Raw genomic sequence first — 24884 nt, forward strand, 5'->3', positions numbered from 1 at the left:
ATCCCTTTACGAAATCTCAGCCTCTGCTTGAGATATAACCTGGTAATATTCTTTTTTTAAAACTGGAGATCCATTTTCTCTACATACCCTCAGAAACTATGTGCACTTAGCAACCAAAACTTCAAGATGTGCATGTAGATGACCAGTTTTTGGACATAAATTACTGTATCAGCCATAGTAGAATTACTAAGCATCAGCTCCCAAAATAAGGAATTGTTTGACCTTAGAGCGAGAAGAAAAAGAGGGGGAAAAAATACAACTCCCCTGCAACCACGTCTGCCGCAAGTACACCATGAAAAATGCAAAAGTCTGCTAAAGGGTAATAATTCATCAACTTTTTAAGACACATACATACAAACTAGTGCATAGATTACAAGCACATACACAAGTATAGAAGTGCACATCATATATGGAAATTATTTACTCAGTCTAGTCTATATTCACCAGAAGAACACAAGTGAAAAGCCCCTCTATTCATTTACCTATAAGAACAACTCCATTATGAAAACTTTCAGACATTACGGGTTCACTATCCATCCACCTGAAATGCACAGAAACTCCTGTAATATCCTCCTCAATCTTACGTTAGAATCTCATCAGCACAACTGAGCAGTTCTTTCATCTAATTAGCCTACCTTTATACACTACAGAATTAAAACAAAGGGCCACAGACAAAAGTATTTTACCTAGTATATCACTTTCAAATATAAAAGTCTAAACAATATCTTATTTTAGAATTAAGGATAAAAGAGGCAATAGGATTCAAGGTAATAAAGCACAATCTTTCTGAAAACTTCCCCAAAATAACTGTGCCATAAACCTCAAAAACAAATAAACAAACACACCCCACCCCACCCCCCACCCCCAAGAAAAACCCTGCCCTAATACAGGCATGTGATGCTCTATTTCATTCTCCTAGAAGATGAAGAGCTAAAGTGATGAAAGAGGTAATTAGCTGTTCATTATTCCAGAGAAAAAACATATTTCTTGTGATTAACAAAACAGTGCTGTAAAAGACATCTATAATAGCTTATCATTGAAGATGATTATTAAAAAAAAAAAAAAAAAGGGAGGGGGAAAAAAAGCCAATCTACCCCTCAAAAAAACCCTAGTGTAACCAAAACTTACTGCTCTCTAAATCTGCAGATTACACATGGCCGGGGAGGGGAAGGAGGAAAACAAACACACTCATAAGCAAAATGTTGGTTTTACACCATTCCACAAAAAAAAAAAAAATTAAAGATTCATTAACATCATTACACTTAATCGTATGTGTAAAGATAATCAACTATTGCTACGTAAAGCTGTCAGAAGACATATTCGAGCCTTGAATATATTATTAAAGACAAACGCGTTCAAAACTAAGATAACAAAAATAAGAAAATGCAAATAATTACAAATCCATTTCTGTTTTCCAGATGTAATTTAGCTGCCTCTAGGACTTCAGCTTTTTTTCTAGAATGTCTTCTCTTCCAGTATGATTCACCTCTTACACTCTTCCAGAAAATGTTATACCTTCCTTCCCACCTTTCCCCCCAAACACCTTAATTCTAACCTGTTTTCAGAACTCCTTCCTTCTAATACTGCCACGGTTTTGTCTCAACAAATGTCATCATTACTTTGTTTCCTACCATTGCTCCTTATGTGGCAAAGGGTCACTGTGGAGTCAGACGCTTCTGGCTGAGATGCCTCTTTCCCATTCCCTGAAGCTACTGAGTGTGAGTATGTCTTGGAGGCACAAATACACCTTTATTTTTACTGTTATTACTCTCAGAAATCTGGGCACAAAAATGTCTTTCCTTCATTTTTAAAGCATATGTGGGGACTTACCCTCTGTACCTCCTCATAACATTAATGGAAGTCACATGGCTTAAAAACCAACACAACACGTTATTCCAAAAATCAGTACAGAATTCCACTGAGAGCAATGTAATTTCTGAAAATAATTATTTTGAATGGAACAGAAAGCTTCTTAATAGGCTGTGAGAAGACATACACTCACCCAACACCTAAGCTTTTCTTGGACACAAGGATCAACCTTATCAGATCTTTATAGCAATAACCCTTGCATTTAAACCACTAGGAAAGTACTGACTTCTTTGTAATTTCATGCATTTTATTATGTATTTTTATTATATTAGAGCATTCATTCATCCTTCTGTTGAATACTGTATTAACACCGATACTGAAATCAGCCTTTTTACAAGTAATTAAAAGTTCATTTGTATTATAATCAAACTTGTGCAAACAAGCAGCCAACGGATTAAAATTCTCAAGGTCACAAAAATCCATCATATATTTTCACACCTCCCCAGCTCCAAATACATCTAAGTTCTCATAACGCCCAATTTACAGCCCTTCCTCTTTCTGTGCTTAGAAAAGTGGATTTAGAGATGCAGCTACACCTAGTGATCAGCGGCAGATCACAGCAGGCAAAACTCATGAAGACATTGCAAAAATCAGAAAGAAGTATGTGAATATAGTAGGGTGAGTAAACTGACACAGTAAAATTTACTGCTGGACTTCTTTTGTTTTTTTTTTTTCCTAAATATATGACCATATGCTGTAAATTCATTTTCATTTCTTAAAATCCTTTTTAATACATTCATAACATTACACATTAAATCAGAAATACAGATCTGGAAGTTATCAGCAAAATCAAATGAAATAAAGAGGACTCCCTCAATTTTTCCTAATGAACTGAGCAGATAATTCAGCTGCGTTCACACATCAACAAACAATTTATTCCTGGGAAAATTTTCAGAACTACTTCTTTACACAGGAGTCGTAAGTGGGAGCTGAAAGGTTCATAAATGCATGTAATTTTCTGGGGAAATATCTTTAAAACTTAGTGATGTAGCTACCTCAAATAAGTGTTTGACAGTGACACTAACAAGCTTTAAACACATGAGAGATCCCTCTCAAATGGCATTTCCTTTAGCATAAAGTTGCAAAATGTGAAATACAGGATCAGTTCGCAGGTCCTGACCCCACAACATGACTGGACTTTGTTCTATCAAATCTACGCCTATTATCTTCCCCTGGCTGAATCTAACGATACGAACTGAACCAACTGTCTCAGCAGTAACGTGTAAAACTGACCTGGCCACTGGCAACCAGGCATGTTTGACACATTTGCTGACCATCTCAGCGTATGAGTGAGCGCACATGAAAAATAAACGATTGCCACATTTCTTCAGGTCAGACTCAAATGACATTAGTGAGATGGAGTTGCAAAGCTCACTCACTCTATCCTAACATGTTTTGTGATTTTCCTGAGGATTTGGTCTCTCTAGCTGTCAATCTAGCAAATTCTCTGAGCACTAAAAGTATTATTTTTTTCATAAATTATATGCTACTATATTGTTTCAGGACAGTGGGATTTGTTTTCCTCATGGATTCTGATGACTGCTAATCGTGAGACCAAATAAACATCACAGGATTTTTTTTCCTCAGTGTTATTACATCTTTGTAATATTTCATAGGATTTATTTTTAATTTTTTATGAGGCTTCATTACTAACTTTTGACACCAGAACAAGACCGTAATAGCTAAACAAAATAAATTTAAAAAAAACAACCCATGTACCCACCACAGAGTTTCTTTGTTGACAAACTGTGCCACTTCCAAAGCCCAGACTCTCATTTTTACCTGAAGCATTCTAAAGTACATCCCAGTTCACAGGGGAATGCAAACTTTATTTCATCTGTCAAAAGTTTAAAAAAAAAAAAATAAAGAAAAAGGCATGTTTAGAAACTGATTCTTCAACGTGCTACCATTAATTTGCTGTGCTATTTTAAATACTCTTAGATATAAAACACAAATTGAGTCATTCACCTGACAGCCTGAAGTTTGGTTTGAGGATCTTTCCCCACAGCTCTCACTGTTTAGGCAAGGCCAAGTCCACGTTACGAACTTTTAACTGTAATAGTTTTGTTGATGAGCAGACAACTGTGTCAGCCACTAATAAAGCTGCATTTTCACTAGCATATGTTACTTCCCTTAGGAAGTGCAGGAATACAGACTTGATGGATGGGTGGAGAGGAAGGAAAGCAGGTGGAATAAGCAGAGCAAGCAAAAGCAGAATTTGTTAAAATGGGATAAAACCACACTTGGAGCTCTTTGCTGGTAAAGCTGTCAGAACACCTATTAAAGACTTCCAAACAGAGATCCTGAATACTCTGAGAAATCTCTTTAAACACAGTTAATTATACCAGAAACTTTTTATTTTCTATACATTGCTCCGATTGCCAGGAGCTTCATTTCAGCTATGACGACTTAACCTATATTCTTTCTTTTCATCTTCTCTCTCTGCAGTCACCAAACATCAACATCACCACAGGAAGTTTCAACTTCAGTGTGTCAAACTTCTTCATTACATCTGTTTTTCAAAAATGTGCTTCTTGTTTTTAGAGTCCCTATACCCAAAAACCAAATAGATTAATATAAGGCACAACATCTGTTCAGAATGGTAGTTTTTATATTGTTAATCCATGAAATAGCTTGAGGACTACTATTCTCTATGTAAAACCTTTACTAGTCACCAGGAAAAGTAATTTTCCATTTTCGTACAGCACTTTTCCTCCTGTTGTTCTCTTCATAATTGCCACTAGTCCTGCTGCAAAGAAAATTATGAATGGCATCCAAGCACTTTTAGTCAGTCAGTCCATCCACCTGTCCGTATCTCTCACTGCAATAGGACTCACCCCTTCTTAGAGAAAAACTAAAACTTTTAAAACCAGGACCATAAAAAGAGTGTGTTAATACACAACCTTGTCGCTTTCCATAGCAAAAGAGAATATAACAGCCTAATAATAGCCCTCCCTCAGTCAGATTCAGGTTATAAGCAAGAAGCACTAATTTCAGAATCCAGGCTGTGTGCAAATTTACATCTATCTAAACACGACGCCTTCATAAAAACACAGCTTCTGAGTTCTATTACACATCTCCTTGCCTTCAATTTCAGTTCCCTATTTTGGTATTTGATAGAACTCATCTCATCCTTCATTTTACATAAGACCTAATATTAAGGTTTACAATGTCCTTCTAACTTTCCACATCTCTATGTTTGACCTAAACCCCTTACTGGAGTGGATTGCTTTCCCTAGCCTGAATAATCTACCAAGACGATGGAAAAGGAACACCGTGGAGTCAGGTGGCATTTCATACAACAGGAACACCACATTTCAAGAACGTCAGTAGTATTAGCATTCAGTCTTTGCATGGGACCACTTAATAACGTTTATGTTAAAATTATAAACAAAACCAGCTAAATTAGGTGTGCTACAGTTTCTCAGAAAGAAACTAAAAAAAGAAAAAAAAAGAAACACACCACCCAAACCCAAAACTACTCTTGCAGAAAGACCCCAGCTACTTTGAAAAACTTAAGCAGCACTGTCCATGTAAGACAATCTTTTCAGTAACATCTCTTGAATTCAAATTCTTGATACCATTTGCTTCTTGAACTGATGAATCCAGAATTTTAAATTCTTCAGTTAAGGACTCAGAGAAAATCTCATTGTTATTAACTGTTAAGCTGCTTTCAAAAGATTACTTGAAAGCTTCCAGGCCTTAAAAAGCTAAGATCTGATCTTTTAGTAAGTTTATTTTCTAAATAAGAAACTCAAATAAAACAATAGCTGACGGTAATGTTAGAACCAATCTCTGTAAAACAAATCAGTCATTTTTAGAAAAGGGTAAAAATAAAAATGGAACTATAAATGCCAAGGATTTCTTAACTCGACCACTGCTGTTCTCTGCTTAGAACATGTGTGGAGTTGGTTTTGTTTCTTTTTTCTTTGTTTTTAAACTTTTCATAGGTTAGTCATACAACTCCCGGCTACAACAAGGGACGGCTATCACAAAAGATAACTACCTGACTCAAGGATGGATTTTTCTGTAATTTAATTTCTATGACACTGATGCATCAAGCTTTTAACAAAAGCAACAGCAATTTTTTCCCCCAAGCAAAAATCACTCCCAGGCACGCACTTCAAATGGTAAAGTACAACAATGGAAATTTCAATTTTGTTCCGAGAATCAATATTAAAAAAAACCCTGTACGTACATCTTCACAAATAATCTTTACATTCAATATTTAACATACATGTACACACGGGGAGAAAGCAGGCCAGATTCTGCATCCCGTGACATCCTTTGCAGTCTCACTGAAGTGTGTAAATTGCAGCCTCTGTGATTCAGTACTTCAGAAGGGTTGGAATCACACCTTTTGAATAACTGTATGCACAAGTCACCTGTGACTTGTTTGTGCTTTACAGCACGGTTCTTTCCACAGCATGCAGCAACGGAAATGAATACAACAGATACAAATCTAACACTAATGTGGGATCGTTCTTCAGGAACACGAACAGCACTTAAATGCTGACCCTAGTATAGTATCAGCATAGTGCATGCAGAAGTCATTTAAATATCCAGGAGAAGAAGAGTTGCCCCAGCTTAATTTTAAACAAGAAGTAAGACAGTTCACACAGGTCAGCAATGAGTTATAGATTTATCTTAATAAAGCAAGATCTCTCACTGAAGTCTAATGAGTTATAGGGCTGATATACATAAGTTCAGTTTCATAATTCACTACAGAGCATAGCTTCATCCTAACATGAGTGTTTAGAAAGGATTTCATCATTGTTATATATCACCTCGGTACAAAACATTTTTCTCCTCAGAGATTCTATCTTATCTGCAGTAAAAATGCTGGAGAGAAATTAGGGGAAATGCAGCTACATATACAAAAGGTCCCTGGAACATAACATAAAACCAGATTTTTTTTAATTTTTAAAGAAGTTTTAAAACAGACCACCAATTTCTAGCCATAAAACTTGGTTTAGCTACAGTGCTGCATAGAAGCAACACGTAATGTACAAAATATAAACTATTCTGCAGCCTGAGCAACAAGGAAAGTCAAAAGCCTTGCTTCCCACCAGATCAAAGCACACTTCACATGAACTGAAGACCAGATGTCTTCAATTTAACGTACTTTTCAGCTGCGCTCACTTCACGTTAGGAACAAAACAAACAAAATAAATTCCGAAGTTACTCTCTGCAGTGAAGCACACAGAACTATTTCACAATCCAAATTTCTGTCTAAAATTATGGGTTTCTTCACCATATAAATAGGACAGGGGTGCAGGCAGAGGACTCGAGACCAAGATAACCATCTGCAGGTCTAGGACTTCAGGGAACAGAAAAAAGCTGTTGATGGAGCACTTTGCCGGCCTCTTCTCTGGATGTGACTCCTGACACCCCGCAGACGCGGGCAGCTTCTGCTCTGCTCTCCGAGGTGACGATTTGGGGCGCTGAAGAAAACGAGGGGCCGGGGCTTTACCTCCGGCTCTACCGGCGTTCCGCAGCCGCACCTACGGGCAGCGCGAAAGGCGGGGGGCTCCGAAGGCGACCGAGGAGGCACCGGCGGGGCGAGGCAGCCAGGCAGGGCGGCGGGGCACCCGCTGGCCCCTCCGGGGAGCACCGTAAGTTTTCCTTCCCCCGTCGCCAGCTCCGTCGCCGGACGGAGGGGGCCCGGCAGCGGCTCACCTCGACCCTCCGCCTCCCGCGCCCGGGCAGCGGGAAACTTTCGGGAAGTCGGCGGCGGAGGAACGCTGGAGCGAGCCCCACTCCCGCCCGTCCCTCCGGCCCTGCCCTCGGGCTGCCCGAGCCCCGCCAGCCGCTCGCCCTTCCCCTCGGCGTCCTCGCCGTCAGGGCACAGGGGCGCAAACCTCACGGCATCCTGCCGCCGCCTCCTCCGGACACTTTTTTCTCCCCCACGTACGCAGCGGCTCCGAAGTGTCAGCCCCGCCGGGGGGACGGGAAGGGGAAAAAAAAAGAAGAAAACCACAAAACCAAACCAAAACCCAAGCGACTCCGACATGGCAGCGCTTTCCCCCTTGCCCCTCCGCCACCCCCACCCCCGGGAGGGCTGCCCGGCGCCGGGGCAGGCGAGGCGGCTCCTTACCTGTGAACGTCTGCGCTCCCGCCGCCAGCAAAAGTCCGGCCAAAGTAACCAGGCAAGTTCCAACTTTCCCCATATTTCCACCCCTTCCTGCTCCGGATCCAGCGAAGTGCCCAAGTGTTTGCCAAAGTAGGAGGCTCCCCTCTCGCCCCCCTCCAGTCAGTCGGGGAGGGGGGAGCCCGAGTCTCCCCCACTTGGTGCCCCGCGGGCTGTTCTCCCCTCCTCGCCCTCTCTTGGCTTTTAAGGGCAGGGAAAGAGGGGTGCGAAGTGGCCGGGGGCTGCCTGTCTTCCTCCGGCCACCCCGCTGCCTTCACCCCAGGGGCCGCGCTGCCTCCCCGGGCGGGCGCCCCACGCCTTCCGCGCCGCTCGCCTCCCCCGGTGCCCGGGGGGGGGCACCCTTAATCCCGGAGTCCCTTCGCCCGGCGCCGCCGTTAGTCCCGGTTTAGCTCGGCTCCCTCACTGACTGACTCGCGGTCCCCCCCCGGCAGGCAGGCGGGCTAAAGGGAACGCGGAAAGTCACGCCCAGCCGCCGGCGCCGCCGCTCTCCCCCGCTAGAGGGCGAGGCGGCGCGGGCTGGCAGCGGCCGGGCGCCGCTGACGGGAGCTCGGTGACGGCCGTCGGCTGCGGAGGCGAAGCGCTACGGTCTCTTTCCCGCCGCCCCCCCCCGCTCGCTGCCCCGAGAGCGGCTTTGTTTGCAGAGGAGGTGGCTCCGTGCCTGGCAGGACGATGTCGAAAGTTGTCGGACAGCGGGGGGGAGAAGGAGGAACAGGGGAAAAAAAATGAAGAAAAATTTAAACCAAGCGTCTGGGTAACTTTGCCGCGGGCCAGCCCCGGCGAGAGCCGCAGGCGCTGAAGTCGGGGCCGCCGTGGCTACCTGTCCCGCCGGGACGGGGCCCCGAGGGAACGGCTGTCGCCGCCCCGAGCAGCCCGGCCCTGGGGCAGCCGCCGGGCTCTCCCCGCCCCACCGCTCTGGCGCTGCTCCGAGGCACCGGGACAGGGAAGGATAGATATAAAAGAAGGGGAAAGCGCTGGCTTTTCATAATCGTTTTGTTTTTGTTTTTTACAGGCAATCTGGAGTCTGTCGGAACAACTAGTTCGAGGCCACTACTCAGCCTTCTGCGAAAACCGCACGCGTGAGAGCCCTGCCCTCACAGCTACAGGCTGATACTAAAAGGAAATTTAGATGTAAATGGCTTTCTCCGGGCCGGCGACGAGCGGCACTGTGTTGTAAATAAATTGCTTCTCGTTCGTGTGCTGCTAAGAAAACTTCAGCGCCTTGCCCAGCCCTCAGTTACAGCCGCCCTTCGCCCCTCCGCAGCGTTTCGGGGCGGCTGGGAAGCGACCTCTGGAGATCGCTGGTCCGGCCCCCCAGGCTTAAAGCAGGGTCACAGCTTTTACGCCTGTGAGTGAAGAATGACGTCATGAATTGGCAGGGTTAGATAGTGAATGATGGAAGTAAAATCACGTTAAAATGGCAGTTACCTTTCATTGTTCGCAGCCTGCGACTTCTGGCATTTATCTCAACATCGGGTATAAAACAGCTTCTTGACAGTCGCTTTCATTTCGGGGCTTTGGCTCCTGGTGTCCAAGACACTGCAAGGATGTGTTTGTTGGTTTTAAACCAGTTCTTTCTAAATTGGACTGCTGGAGGTATAAATATTTTTGTTGGCTGTCACTTTCAAGAAAAGCTTTATTCAAGTGCAAGCGTGGCCAAGTTTAATGCCTATTTATTCCCCCGGGGTTACAAATAAAACAGTAAAACCAATAATCTAGATGATAATGCTGCGATTAAGGGTTTGAGCTGGCAAACACAAATATAAGAGCTCAGGTTCTGGGTTCTCAGTTTTCTCCAGCACAGGTCCTTTGTGTTTTAATGCTACTCTCATATATAGTTAGCCAGCTTCAATCTTGCATCAACTGAAGTCTTAACTCTACCCATCCCCCACATGGTAGTGCGAGCTACAACACATAGTAATGATTTGTACGTATTTTGTATTATTTTTTACATATAATAAAATGTTCTTCAAACTTAGGCACATAGCTGTATCGTTTCCAGTGCTCGCCCAACCGTTCTGTTGTCAGGACACTGCTCTATTGCGTTTTCGCTGATGTGATGCAATGTTCACGAAGAGACGTGAACTTTTTGATGTGTGGGGGTAAGGCAGCTACCTCAAAAGTTAACGCAAGGGGGCAGAATAGCATTAATTGTTGTGTTTCCTGACGTCACTTTTTCTTTTGAAAAAGCATTCTCGTCGGTAATTATTTGCCTGGAACTTCCTAGTCGTCTCCCCGAAAAAAGTTACCTTAATTCCACAAAGCTTTGATAACCTTGGGGTAAGTTGCAATAAAAAATCTAATTTTTTTATTTTACATTTTTTTTCCTTGGTGCATAATTTATGCAAATTTTATGTTCTCTAAAAGCTGCAGTTATAGCTTCTGAAAATTAGAAACTACAGCTACTCTTGGAAGTGTTACCTTTGTAACTACAAAACTGTTAAAAAATACTCAAGAAGTCTCATAACTAATTTAACTTACAGTAAATTTAACATTAAAATGTCTTCTAGTAGAGCTGTCACTAAAAATCCAGAAATTAACAGTTAAACCAGTGCTTATGCTAATGATGACTTCTCTCTAGATTCACAATGTCCAGACACACATGACATTGTACCTCTGGTCAGCTAATGTCAGTCCTAACATAATGTGGTAAAGTATCGTGTTCAGACATATAACGTTAAGTCTCAACCCCATCTTTGTTACAGGGAAGTGAAAACTCCATGCCTATATCCACAGCTATCTAGTGTTAGCTTAGTGAAGACAAGACAGAAAGTCACCAAGTTCTGTGGATTACAGAAGAGTATGCAGTTATAATAGGAGTAAGGCTAAAGCGCTTGACCTCCGAAGACATAACCATTCTGCTTTAATGACAGTAAATCTAAGAAACGGTTAAGCTCTGGGGAATAGCTAAACCAACAAGAACAATAGAAAACACAGGCCATGCATGGCTGAGCAGGAATTGTTACCTGTGTTTCGCTGAGTTTTAGTATTGGAGAGTGTATGAAAAAAGGTCCAGAGACACTACAAAAAAGAACTAGAGTATGGAGAAAACACTAGATAAAAACCACAAGTTCACTAGGGGTTTGAATCAAAGAATGCCTTCACAAGAGTTCATTAAGGGCTAAGCTAGGGCTGGAAAGGGGTTTTGGAAGCATCTGGAAAAAAAAATATTTTGCTGATTGTTTCTTACAGGCAGATACTTGGCATCTCTTCTTGAACTGGATCACCTCAAAGAAATATCTGATTACAGTTCCCTACATACATGCACTTCAGCTTAGGAACATAGAAGATCACAAATTTCGCAAATATAGTTACTTCTGCTGAAAGGAGTCAAAGAATGAGACAGTTGAGTAGTAAGACGTGGAATAAGGAGAAAAAAATAATCTGGAAGTTGTCATAACTCTTTTCTAGATTTTAATGTACATCAGTAGGAAATGCACACAACGAGCCTTCATTGCAAGGTTTTTGTTTTATTTTTAAATATGGAAGTTTTATATATCCCACTGGGGGAATATTAAACAACCTGATGATAAATTATGAATAATTACACTGTTTATTACACAAACTTGACTGGCTCTTCTTACCTCTCCATGCTTATCATTCTCTTGCAGATTCATTTCTGATATTCCAGATCTCTGAGCTACTTCTGACAAATGATTTTTGAAAAGTCCAAACTGATAGAGAACTGTATTACTGATTAGAGAGTTCTGAGGTCCAAATACTTATCATAATTTGGAAAGAAGTATTTGACCAATGTCAAGGAAAAGTTCTTAGGATAGGTGTGCATATATGCTTAACAATTACATATATATTGTGTTCATCTATTTAGCTGTTTCCTTTAAGGCATTAATGATATTCACAATGCTATTCATTCTATATTACTGGCACAAGAACAAGTAAACATATCTCAAATTCCATAAGACATTAAGGCCATCCTGCATAATTCGTAGCATTAAGTCACCCTTCCTATGATGATACGAAGCAGGAACACACTCTTGCTCATGTTACAGCACAAATAGAAAAGCAAAGACTCATATTCAAATATTGGAGGAAGGCCCAAACGCCCTGCCTTTTTTTGACCTGTGACAAAGGTGATCAAGTGGCCAAGAATGCGGGCTACAGGGCTGTCACCTGATCTTTTGGATCACTAGCAGACAACATCACTGTCACAGTTCAAAGCTATTTTTTGCACTATAAAGTAGAGAGACAAGAATGATTTTTCACTAGCCCACTCCATCTTGTTCTAAAGCTCAGACAGACAAAAATTCATGAGTCTTTCAGTGACACTACTGTTTAAATATGATGAAAAAGTAATTTTCTTCAGAGGATGGGCACACTTTCTTAAGTACAGCTAATTAACAAAAGTAAGATGTGCTTTGTTAGAAGAAAGACAGGCATTGATTCAAATTCTCTGTTTTTATCAAAGCTACTTCTCTGCTACAGTGAAATTCCAGAGCCAGTCCTTGGTCAGGAGGACTACGCAAGAAAAATCACATCACCTTTGTAGGTTGAGGGAGAATATGCCAAACTTGAAAGGTTTTTTCCCATTTGTTACCCTTTCTTCCTAAATACAGAGCAACATCTTCTCCTTTGCCAGTGTTCACTTATCTTTAGGTAGCTTTATCTTCTTACCCAGATTTTGACTGATATTCTTCACCTTTTCACTGCTGATTTTTTGTCAAAAGCTTCAAAAAGAAAAAAGTGTGCTTATCTATGTGACAGGATTTATTGATTGCATTATTCTCAATTATGTTCTATTTCATAATGTTTAATACATCTATATCCATAGAGGCTGTAAAGGTTTCATTTGTTATTAAAGAGCGATTTCAGTGATAAATATAGCATTCTGAATAAATCTTCTAGTGTTTATTCAAAAAGTCAGGTGTGCCCCCTTTTTTTTTTTGAGAGGTAGGATGAAGACAAAGTAGTGTACTTTTAAAAGATCATGTCCACCCCATACCCCATCTTTCCCTGCCTCCAAGGAACAACAGAGAACTCCTTGGAATCTAAGGTCAATCTAAACCAGCTGCAAAAGTTGCTGCATACAAAATGTTTTTTTCGGTGGAGGGTCATCATCTTTCCTGCTTATTGCTGCTGGGGCTTGCTGGCACTGGAATTGATCCCTGATCATGCATTTGGCACTGAGATGTGCTAATCACCACTGTGACTGCTCCCTATCAGATAGTGTCATGTGTAATATGACTGCCTGCTTTTTTTTGGTACTGCTAATGATTTGTGCAAGCAATGATAACCGATCTATTTTGTACCAGGACACCTTGCCTTATTCACTTGATCACTCTGAAGTTTGGTGGTAATAAAAACCAAAGTCCTCTTTCTTTCCAACTGTTAAAAAACAACATTTTTTATGATAGCTGAGGAAATTCTACATGACCACTCCTGGCCTTGATATTAAACCATAGTTGGGACTTGAGAGAGAAAACACATTCATTTCTTTGGGAAAAAATAGTATTTAAAAGACTAGAGAGAAGCAATCTTTAATCGGAAGTTGTTGAAACAGAAGTGAGAAAACGGTCTGAAGTATCCAAGGAAAAGAGTGGGAGACCTTAAGGATCTGAATGTCGGGAGGGGAGCAATGGGCAACAGATGGCATCATGCAGAGATGGTTACTGCTAGTTCAAGCCAAGAACAAATAACTGCATTGTAGAAGAATATCTATTTCGTAATCTCACACTTTGGTATAGTAAGATGGATAAGACACAGTGTAGCCTAGGCAGGTAGAAGCTTGTAAACTCATAAAAAATGTAACTCTATATGCAATGCTGTTTCTTCTGCTGGAAGCAAAGTTTTTGATCCCATGATCAACCTAGTCTCCTTCTACCCACACGTGTGATTTGTATGGACAAGGAAGAACATGCACCTCATACCAGGTTGTGTTTGATACATTTTTATGTCTGCAAGCCAAATCCTGTCTTGTCTTCTGATCATCAGCATTTTATTAGAAATCTATTGTGTTTAACAATCTACAGAGACTTGAAACCACTGTGGCTTTTAACTCTGCTCTTAGAAATATTTTATCACTGTATGTGAGAAGCAAGCCTCTTCAAACGTGAACTTTCTGTCAGGGAATAGAAAGGGCCAGCTGCTCCCTAAGGGACGGGGCCCCAGGAGCTGAGTGCAGTAACACCTCCCAGCAGGAAAGGGGCCAGGGGTCTGACCCACCAACCCCAGCAAGGTAAGCAGGGCAGGCTGGGAGAGCATGGCCAGATTCAACCAAGGCTCCAGATCATTCTGCAAGTTCATGGTAATGAGGCAGGTCTGAGATGAAGCCAGGAAGACAATCTACAAATCAGGATTAGGATAATGTTCGGTGATCACCATGTCCATGGTGATAAGACAGGTCCAAGACCAAGCCCAGAAGTCAACCCACAGTTTAGGGCCTGGGTCAACAGGGTCTGTGACCAGACATGTGGAGACCAATGTTCCTAGAGCATAGCTCCATCAGAGACTGAAGGCCCCAGGGTGAGCTGAAATGGGGCTCCTGGGACAACTGGGCAGACGGTGTGGGTGGAGGCCCCAGGTGAGGCTGATCAGGGCCATTAAGACTTATTACTGTAATGAGAGCCATCTCACTTTCCACCTTTGCCTCTTCAAACATATTACATGGCTTTTAATATTTTTTCTATCTTCCTATTCCAGGTTGGATGAGGCTTTGAGCAACCTGGTCTAGAGGAAAGGTGTCCCTGCCTGTGGCAGGGGGGGTTGGAACTAGATGATCTTTAAGATCCCTTCCAACCCAAACCATTCTATGATTCTATGATTCTATGATTCTATGATACCTTGTGAAGTATCTTCACTGTTCTTCTTTTACTGCTTGTTCTTAGTGTCTCCCAAAATGTGTATGTCCTTAGCTGTGTCTCTGTCAACATTATCAGGAGGTACATAGAGGAGACAAGTGCAAAATAGTTCAAATACCTAATGCTGTTAAACAAACACCTACTTATGCCAACTGAGAGTGTATAACTTTCAGATTTGTATATGGCTGAATAGGATTGGTCAGGAGCAGAAAGAAATAGAAACACAGGATTGATCAAATGCAAATACTTGCAAATATTCATATATTCAGTCTCCAAAGTCTGTACAAATACAGACTGTAATATCATCTTTGTCACTCGTTGCTTTGATCTTGTCATTCATCTGGGTTAACATCCTTTTCTATTACAAATTTAAGCTTAATTTCATTGTCTTCAAAGTTCTGTACTGTTCTACCTCTCCCTACTCATTTGAACTTCAAGTTGCTATCCTTTCTATTCAGTGCTTCTGTAATCAACCGTGTCAAGGAATAAGACCAGAAGAATCAAAATTTCAGAGATAAGCACTGTGAAGTAAGCTAACTTCTCAGTCTTCCATGACAGAGTAGTTGTTCCAAAATAAATTAACTTTATTACATAATACAAGGAACACACACTGAATTATACCAGCAGAGCTATAGCATAATATTTTTTCTGCTAAAAGTATTCTAGTCCATCACTCTCCATAAATAAACCCTTTTCCAGAGTGGGTTTCTCTGCAGGCTCCCATCAGGTGGAACATTCCCTTTAGCAGTACTCCCTACATACTTGACAAATGTTTGTTTTTCAGCTGTCTTCATATAAGGCAGAGGACTGAAGCAGACAACTGGAATAGTCATGTCTGGTGCCATGAATGCTAACATTGACTGATCGCATCTGTGAGAGCTCTTCAGATGGTATCTCCAGTTAGGAGAACATATTTCTGACATCTTAGGTTCATTCCATCAAAAATGCACAGAAGCAAAAGACAACTGAAAAGCCGTATTCAATGTAAGGTTAGTTTTCTTTCTGCCTGTAGACTTCTCCTGAGTTTGTTCACTCACCTCTAGTTTTCTTCAATAGCTCTGATTTAGCATCAGGTAATAGTAGCTGTGCCTTGGCATAAGATTAAGCTTTTCCAAAAGTTCATTTACAGCTAATTAGGAGTTTGTCAAACAGAAGAAGTGAGATATGCAGCCTCTTTGTTTCTCTCTGTCGGTCTTAAAAACAGTCATTGATGGATGGAATTAGAGTTCCTTCTGCCTCTTCATTACTAACTCTTATTTAGCAATGTAGCAATCATGTTGTCAACAACACCTCTAGACAGCTTCCTACTATTACTTTGATGCAATTGTCATATGACGCATGAGATGTTATTAAATTGGATCCTATTGGATCATGAAGTTAAGATTTTTTTCTTACAGTTGTAGTTGAATGGAAGGAAGTGCACCTTATATCTTGTGCTTGTCTTTCAACAAAAAATTGGGGTTTTTTCCCTGTGAAGTCTACTTTGACAACAATTTTTACTGTTGCAAAACACTGTGATACCATCTCATCAGAGGCAATTCTGAGCAGGCAGACACAGTAGTCAGTGATGCAGAATCCATCAAAGAGGCAGCATATGAGCATAGATGCAAGTACAGCCTCTCACACCACCACCTGGGCTGACTGCACAGGTTTTTACCTTAATATGTTAAAAAGTTGTTGATAAGCAAATTATATGTTATAATGATGACAACTCTAAATTATGCAGTTTGTGTCAGTCATTTGTAGAATTTATTTCATATTTGTGTATTTGGAAGTATTTGAATATTTTTTGAAAAATGGCAATATTGGGTCAGGGGAGGTACTACAAAGTAGAAAGGTTCACATGTAAAATCTACTTCTCAGTATTTTTTCTGATTCTTTATTTTCTTTTTTTAATATTCCTACTTTTTTAGAGAGGGGAGGAGTATATTTCGATATACTTATGATCGAATTCTTGTTGATGTTCGCTTGTGCAGAATGATGAAGAGGCGTGAAAGTTAAATGTGCTTCATACCATCATTTTTTCCTCTTGATTGCTTTCGTACCAGCAGCAGATGTCCAGTGAAGGGACACAAATATTTCCCTTTAGCAAGTCATTCCACTGAAAATAATGGGAGCTTATTTAAATAGTGTGGCCCTGAGGAGACAAAGTGGGGAGCAAGCACAGGAGAGAATAAGAGCAGAAATGTACTCAATCAAAGAATGGCTTTATTTGCATGCAGTGAAATTTTTTAGCAAGTTACACATAATAAAATTAGTAGGAATTCAACTACCCATTGATTTGTCAAAGGCATCAGGAATGATAACTTGAAATTTGTTGTGGTCATGAATGCTATTGATTCTCCTGCTCTGTGCACTATTGTGCTAAAAAAATCAATTATTTAATAATTGATTTTATACTAACTGTTAGATTATTTTATTAAGTCTAAATTAAGAATTATGATGGATGCAAATGTACGTGCTAAAACATAATGCTGAAATGGATTCCTCTCACAAGTTTAAATAACGATTCTGATGAGACAAGAATGATTACCAAAATAAAAGCATGATAAATAAAAGTTGTGAAGGCTTTGCAGATGTGGTGAATCATTACATATTACTTTGCTTTTCAAAATGAGTGCTGATCCTGCTGTTGCTTATTGTGCAGAACTTCGATTAAAGTTAATGGGAATTCTATGCACAGGAAAGCTGCAGTGTGGTAGATTTGATTTTTTTACCCTTGCACCAGTATTAATGGGAACTACAGGTGTGTTTTGGGGCAAAACCGCTACCTATATAAAAAAAAAGTCTAGCCACATTTGAAGGGCTACATAGTAGTATTAGTTACAGCTCTCGAAAAGATGAATGGTTTTTGCTGATGCCTTCCTTAGAGTACCTTTGTTTTAGTGTCTCTGTTTCTGTCATATCTTTCTGCATTCCCTCTTCAGATTCTCTCTCCTACCCTGTGGAAGCAGTAGACCAAGCTGTCTGTTGCCACAATTCCAGGAAATATGCTAGTTAATACTGTAGGTCCCTGACCACTCTCCTGAAAAATTGTTCTCCTATCTCCCATTTTGATAAACATTCATTAGTCCTGGAATTTTATTTCCATCCAATTTGGACAGAGGAAGAAACCTTCTCTACTGACTAGTATCTGTTGTCTCCCATCTAGAGAAAAAGCCTTTTCTAACATGTCACTTGGAGAAAGTCACAGTGTGTGGCTTTTCATGTGTGCCTTTTACCTACAGTAGGGCTTCTTTTAGGAGAGATGTTTCTCCTTTGATCGCTCTTGAGTGTCTCCCAGAACAAATGTCCCAAGACAGTATCTCCTAGCATGAATGACACCCATCTTCACCCTTTGGGCACTTTGCAACTCCATCTCATCCAATTGGTTCCCAGTGGTTCTCACTCTGAACTTGCTGCAGACGTGAAGGAAATCCCTGCAAAAATACAAAGCAAACACTGGGCACAAATCTGGAAATGCAGGTGTCATGGCAGATGCTGCAGCATGACTAGAAGACCTGTAGGAGGTGACCCTGTATGGCAAGAGGACACTTGAGAAAAAGAAGCCCTAAACGTTCTGTTCTGACTGACAGAAATGCGTCATATCCAAAAAAGAAACCACTAGGCTTTCTTATATAGACATAGCTCTGTATTTTTACACACTAGCTTGAAAATACAAGGACATAGCACTGAGGCTTTGCACTGACCTCCCCCTTGGTAGAAGGAGGATTGAGGAGAAGGGATAGCCAAAGAGAACAGCAGTGGAGACTGTCTTGGACCACTGGTCCACAGATAAGGCTGTCTGGAAGCATCCTGGGCTTAAATGCAAGAGATCACAAGGCAGACTCACAAGGCAAATGTTTGGTGAACCCAGACTTCATTATTATATTGCTACTTTGAGCAGAAAACATATTTGTAAAAAGTGATTCCCAGCATGGCCAGGGTCAAAGTGAAGGAGCGTGGATGCTAGCTAGTGTGATGGTTCAGGCCAGGACTGTTGGGCTCCCCTGTGAGCAGCTTCTGTACCTTCTTATATCTGCTTTCTCTTGTCTTGCTTCAGCCTCAGAGTTGTGCAACTGAACCTCTGAAGATACCATGCTATGGTCTGTTCTGGCTGTTTTTGGAATTAGGAGTTGTCACGGTTTAAAGCTGGGCCAGCTATTAACCCCGTGGCAGACGCTCTCTGTTAACCCTCTCCCCCCCCACCCGAAGGGAAAGGGAAAAGGGAGAGAGACTTACGGGTTGGAAAGTTAAAACAGTTTTAATAAACTATAGTAATGAAAAAAAAGAGTATAATAAGAATAATAGAAATAATCAAATATATACAAATATATACAAAACCAAGATCGAGAGCTTGGAAAACCTCCTCAGGCAGAGTTTCTCCCCCCAGCACGGGCAGAGGAGCTGGGCCAATTTAAGACTAATTGGCCTGGTTTGGGCCAGGCAATCCTGCTCCGGCAGGGGGATTGGACTAGATGATCTTTCGAGGTCCCTTCCAATCCCTAACATTCTGTGATTCTGTGATTCTGTAAAGCGGGGGGATCACGAGAGTCTTGTCCCCCTTCCTTCTTCTGCTGTGTTTGGGTGCTTCTGCTGCTTGAGCCTTTGGCCAGTGTCCAAGAAGGACTCTGTCCGTTTTCCTGCTGCCCCTGATCCCGATCCGTGCATCCCTGAATCCAGCTCTCGACCGTCGCTGGGCCCAGCCTGGGCCTTCCTGGAGCCTGCCCTGCAGTGCCGGGGGTGACGTGGCCGACATCGGGGGAGCTTGATCTTCAATATATTCATTAATGACTTGGATGAGGGATTAGAGTGCACTGTCAGCAAGTTCGCTGATGACACAAAACTGGGAGGAGTGGCTGACACGCCGGAAGGCTGTGCAGCCATTCAGAGAGACCTGGACAGGCTGGAGAGTCCAACCCGTAAGTCTCTCTCCCTTTTCCCTTTCCCTTTCCCTTCGGGGGTGGGGGGGGAGGGTTAACAGAGAGCGTCTGCCACAGGTTTAATAGCCCGCCCAGCTTTAAACCGTGACAGAGTCCCAGAAAGAAATTCACTGGGTCTTGTTTTCCATCCTTCAGCAACATCCATGAGGGTTTGGAGAAGAGGTTCACCAAAAGAGTTCTTCTCTTACTAATTTGTTATCTATCTGATGGAAAGCAAGGTATGGCTTAAAGGCATGCCCCTAACTAGTCTGACAAAGAGTAGGTTGTCTGCCTGACAGGACTGAAGCTGCTGGTAGCTCTGCATAGCGATACAAGGACAGGTTGTGTAAACCTTGACCTAAGGAGGATGTCTGGGGAGACTTGGATCAATGCAGAGTGGGAAGTATTCCTGCAGCTGTAGCAGAGTAGATTTGTGGTACAATGGATTATGTTCCCTGTTAGCTGGGATGATCTGGAAGCTTTTTGCATTATTCTCTCACCAGTTTGGGGAGTAATAGTCTGAAAATTGCTGTGAAGTTATTCAGCATGAGTGGTCTGTACAGTGCATTTGGCCTTAAGGCTGTCTCTGAAGATGCTCTTAAAAGATAGCACAGTGGTAGCTGTTAAAGATACAAAAAAGAAATAGCTGGTTTTATTCTTTTTCTAGGTCCAGTTTTGAACTTTGTGTGTTTGGTTCTGCTAACAGTCACTAAGTGCACTGCTAAAATAATACATTTGATTTAATATGAAATCTGATAGGAATTGGGAGGGATAGAAATCATAAAGATGAATGACTTCTTAAATTAATCTAGCTTCCATAGGCATGTCAATATTTTTGTTAATATTAAAAACAGTGATTGCACAAGAAGATAATGTAAACAATGTTACAGTTTCGTAATGCTCATAATGCTTAATGATTAAGTTAGAAAGCTGTCACTCTGCACATTGCAAAAAAAGAAAGGAAGAACAAAGAATTACATATAATTCCTCCTTTCATAACTTAACAGTATTTTTCCCACTTAAGGTTACTTTCTCCAAAACCAATGCTTAAATCTTCAGTCACCTAAGTTATATTTTGACTTTTGTAAATACCATTTTGACATAAATGTGCTGCAGATTCTTTAATCTGTTGCAGCTGACATGGCCACAAGACTTTCTTCACTAATAGCAGAACACCAGCTGTATTAGCTATATGTGTCTTAGATAAAGGTAAGTGAAAATGTCCCTCACATTCACTGAACATTTTAGGTTTTACTGAGAAGTAAACATTTCTGGGCTGCTCCTGATGCCCTTGAGAACAATTTTTCTCATTTTTCTTAATTATTCTCTGTGATTCAGTTTCTATGAAGAGATTCTACAAAAAATACAAAAGGCGGGGGAAAGAAAGGAGGGGAAGGACAGCAAAGAAACGAAGAAAGGAAAGGTGCAGTTAAGAAACAAACCAGCATGTAGCAGAAGCACTAATGAAGTGGGAAGGCATGAAGGGGGAGAGGAATCAGAGACCCAGAATAAAGGGACACAGAAAATGATGAAATAATTGTGACTGACACGGAAAAGTGGAACTTGCCAGTAGCTAACATGAAAAGAGTATTTGGAATAAGAATGGTCCACTTATATTTCATGGTCCTTTCTGTCCAGCCCATTTTGAAAAAAATTACTGGAGGAGAGTACTCTACCAGACACAAATGAAAGACACAGAAAGTCCTGATTGTGTATATATAGGTTATGTGATTGCTTATCTCAGTTGAAGACATTTATCATTATGAATTCACTGAGTTCTTCAGGTGGGAGAAATCAGAAAACATGTTAGTGACATTCTCTTGGCTCTGCTCAGAGTGAAACAAAATGTCAGTGTCATCGTAAAGATGAGCTTTCATGTGTAATATATGTGTGGTATTGGTTTTATGATGAATTACAGTCTATAAAATGCAAACTATTTTAAAGACTTTAAGAAATTAATGTTATGGATATTACTCATACAACAATAAAAGAGTTTGCAGAAGACTGATTAAAAGAGAAGTTTTTGATTAAAAGAGAATGTTAGAATGTTTTAGAATGCTGCAAATTGTGAGAAAAGGGTGTTTTTTTCAGATGCTGCAATGAAGGGAATTGTAACTATCGAATTAAGAGGTCTGCTTTGTACTATATACTGAGAGGATTCTCTGAGTTTACATTATATCGTCCTCAGTAGCTGGCTTGCTTGAAAAAGACATTTAACGCTTCTCTGGCAAAGAAAAAAAAAGTACTAAGAGCCACCAGTTCTGACTAATAACTTTGAGTCCCATTGAGTGGTGGTCAATGGGACAGAGTCCAGTTGGAGGCCTGTGTCTAGTGGAGTCCCTCAAGGGTCGGTACTGGGACCAGTACTATTCAATATATTCATTAATGACTTGGATGAGGGAATAGAGTGCACTGTCAGCAAGTTCGCTGATGACACAAAACTGGGAGGAGTGGCTGACACAACAGAAGGCTGCGCAGCCATTCAGAGAGACCTGGACAGGCTGGAGAGCTGGGCGGGGAGAAATTTAATGAAATATAACAAGGGCAAGTGTAGAGTCCTGCATCTGGGCAAGAACAACCCCATATACCAGTACAAGTTGGGGGCAGACCTGTTGGAGACCAGCGTAGGGGAAAGGGACCTGGGGGTCCTAGTGGACAGCAGGATGACCATGAGCCAGCAGTGTGCCCTTGTGGCCAAGAAGGCCAGTGGCATCCTGGGGTGTATTAGAAGGGGTGTGGTTAGCAGGTCGAGAGAGGTTCTCCTCCCCCTCTACTCTGCCCTGGTGAGGCCGCATCTGGAATATTGTGTCCAGTTCTGGGCCCCTCAGTTCAAGAAGGACAGGGAACTGCTAGAGAGAGTCCAGCGCAGAGCCACGAAGATGATTAAGGGAGTGGAACATCTCCCTTATGAGGAGAGGCTGAGGGAGCTGGGTCTCTTTAGCTTAGAGAAGAGGAGACTGAGGGGTGACCTCGTTAATGTTTATAAATATGTAAAGGGCAAGTGTCATGAGGATGGAGCCAGGCTCTTCTCAGTGACATCCCTTGACAGGACAAGGGGCAATGGGTGCAAGCTGGAACACAGGAGGTTCCACATAAATATGAGGAAAAACTTCTTTACGGTGAGGGTGACCAAACACTGGAACAGGCTGCCCAGAGAGGTTGTGGAGTCTCCTTCTCTGGAGACATTCAAAACCCGCCTGGACGCGTTCCTGTGTGATATGGTGTCACGGTTTAAAGCTGGGCTGGCTATTAAACCTGCAGCAGACGCTCTCTGTTAACCCTCTCACCCCACCCGAAGGGAAAGGGAAAGGGAAAAGGGAGAGAGACTTCCGGGTTGGAAAGTTAAAACAGTTTTAATAAACTTATAATAATGAAAAAAAGTATAATAATAATATTGGAATAATCAAATATATACAAATATATACACAAAACCAAGATCGAGCTCCCCCGATGTCGGCAACGTCACCACCGGCACTGCAGGGCAGGCTCCGGGAAGGCCCAGGCTGGGCCTAGCGACGGTCGAGAGCTGGATTCAGGGATGCACGGATCGGGATCGGGGGCAGCAGGAAAAACAGTCGGAGTCCTCCTTGGACACCGGCCATAGCAGAAAAGAGCCAGAGCGCGAGACCCTCGTGATCCCCCCGCTTTATACCGAGAATGACGTGTATGGGATGGAATACCCTCGTTGGTCAATTTTGGGTCACCTGCCCTGTCTGCTCTCCCCTGCAGCTGTGACCCCCCTTCGGCTCTTCACTCATAAGCAGTGAGGAATTCAGCAGTGACCTTGGTTTCTCTAAGAAAAAGTACAGCAAGAGCCTTACTGCACAACATCCCTACCAGTGCCTCAGCGATAACTACAAACTTTGAGCGTTATCAGTCCTGGAAGCAGACACTGTCTGCAAAAACATGCAGTTAGTTTCAGAAAGTGCAGTTACTTAGAGGAGACTTAGCTGAAAGTAAAAAATCACTGAAAGGAAAATCGGCCTGGTTTAGGCCAAACCAGGACATTCCACCCCTTATTCCATACCATTCACGTCATGCTCAGATCACCACTAACTTTTCATTTTAAAATATATACAGATAACATTAGTTTATGATTCATCTTTATACAGGAAAAAAAAAAGTTCATCAAGTTCATTTAGTTCAGGATTGTGGGTTTCCATCTGGCTAGGAGTCTCTCAGGGCAGGAGAGATGGTATGAGCTTTGTGACAGTTTGTGCCCATGGGTTGCAGGTTAAAGATGTCAGTCTCGAGGAGGTTACTGGACGCCACTTGCAGCTAGCTCTGATCTCGTCACCACTGTCTTAACCTGAAAAACACTTATGAACACTGTTAGTATTATGCAGCAATTAACATCATGCAGTTCAGAATTAAGTATTCTCACCCAAGATTAGATCACCTTCAGGGACACATCGGACTCCACCATCCTGCAGCATCACGCACCAAGTACATCCAGGTCCTTGAGCAAAAGCAATCCCATGAACGGGTTTACCTTTGCCTGTAGCAGGAAGAATCCAGACAGTTTTTCCCAACAGATTCCTTTCATGCACCACAGGGACTTTATCCCCGTCTACTGTATGTAAAAGATCTGACTGAGCAGGGCCAGCTTGATTGATAGATCCTCTGGTGTTAACTAGCCAGGTAGCTTGTGCCAAATGCTTATCCCAGTTTTTAAAGGTTCCACCCCCCATTGCTTTTAGGGTAGTTTTTAACAGCCCATTGTATCGTTCAGTTTTCCCAGAGGCTGGTGCATGATAGGGGATGTGATATACCCATTCAATGCCATGCTCTTTGGCCCAGTTGTCTATGAGACTGTTTTTGAAATGAGTACCATTGTCCGACTCAATTCTCTCTGGTGTGCCATGTCGCCACAAGATTTGCTTTTCAAGGCCCAGAATAGTGTTCCGGGCAGTGGCATGGGGCACAGAGTATGTTTCCAACCATCCGGTGGTCGCCTCCACCATGGTAAGCACATAGCGTTTACCCTGGCGGGTTTGAGGGAGTGTGATGTAGTCAATTTGCCAGGCCTCCCCATATTTATATTTCAACCACCGTCCCCCATACCACAAAGGTTTTAACCGTTTGGCTTGCTTAATTGCGGCGCATGTTTCACAATCATGGATAACCTGTGCAATAGAGTCCATAGTTAAG

The 24884-nt window shown here is 41.9% G+C and overlaps 1 protein-coding gene across 9 annotated transcripts in view; it reads right to left on the reverse strand.

Moving 5' to 3' along the window:
- PTPRM (protein tyrosine phosphatase receptor type M) overlaps positions 1 to 8482 on the reverse strand; it is a 522696-nt gene extending 514214 nt beyond the window's left edge. For 4 of the 9 annotated variants that reach the window (XM_068397302.1, XM_068397300.1, XM_068397299.1 and 1 more), the window contains exon 1: positions 7967 to 8482. In XM_068397302.1, coding sequence (XP_068253403.1) covers positions 7967 to 8039 — 73 coding nt within the window. In that variant the 5' untranslated portion in view covers positions 8040 to 8482. The remainder of the gene's footprint in view (positions 1 to 7966) is intronic. The other 5 variants (XM_068397306.1, XM_068397305.1, XM_068397301.1 and 2 more) reach the window with 2 other exon arrangements.
- Between the last annotated feature and the right edge of the window lie 16402 nt (positions 8483 to 24884).

Source organism: Nyctibius grandis, chromosome 3 (assembly GCF_013368605.1).
Source record: "Nyctibius grandis isolate bNycGra1 chromosome 3, bNycGra1.pri, whole genome shotgun sequence".
In the NCBI taxonomy this organism is placed as follows: domain Eukaryota; kingdom Metazoa; phylum Chordata; class Aves; order Nyctibiiformes; family Nyctibiidae; genus Nyctibius; species Nyctibius grandis.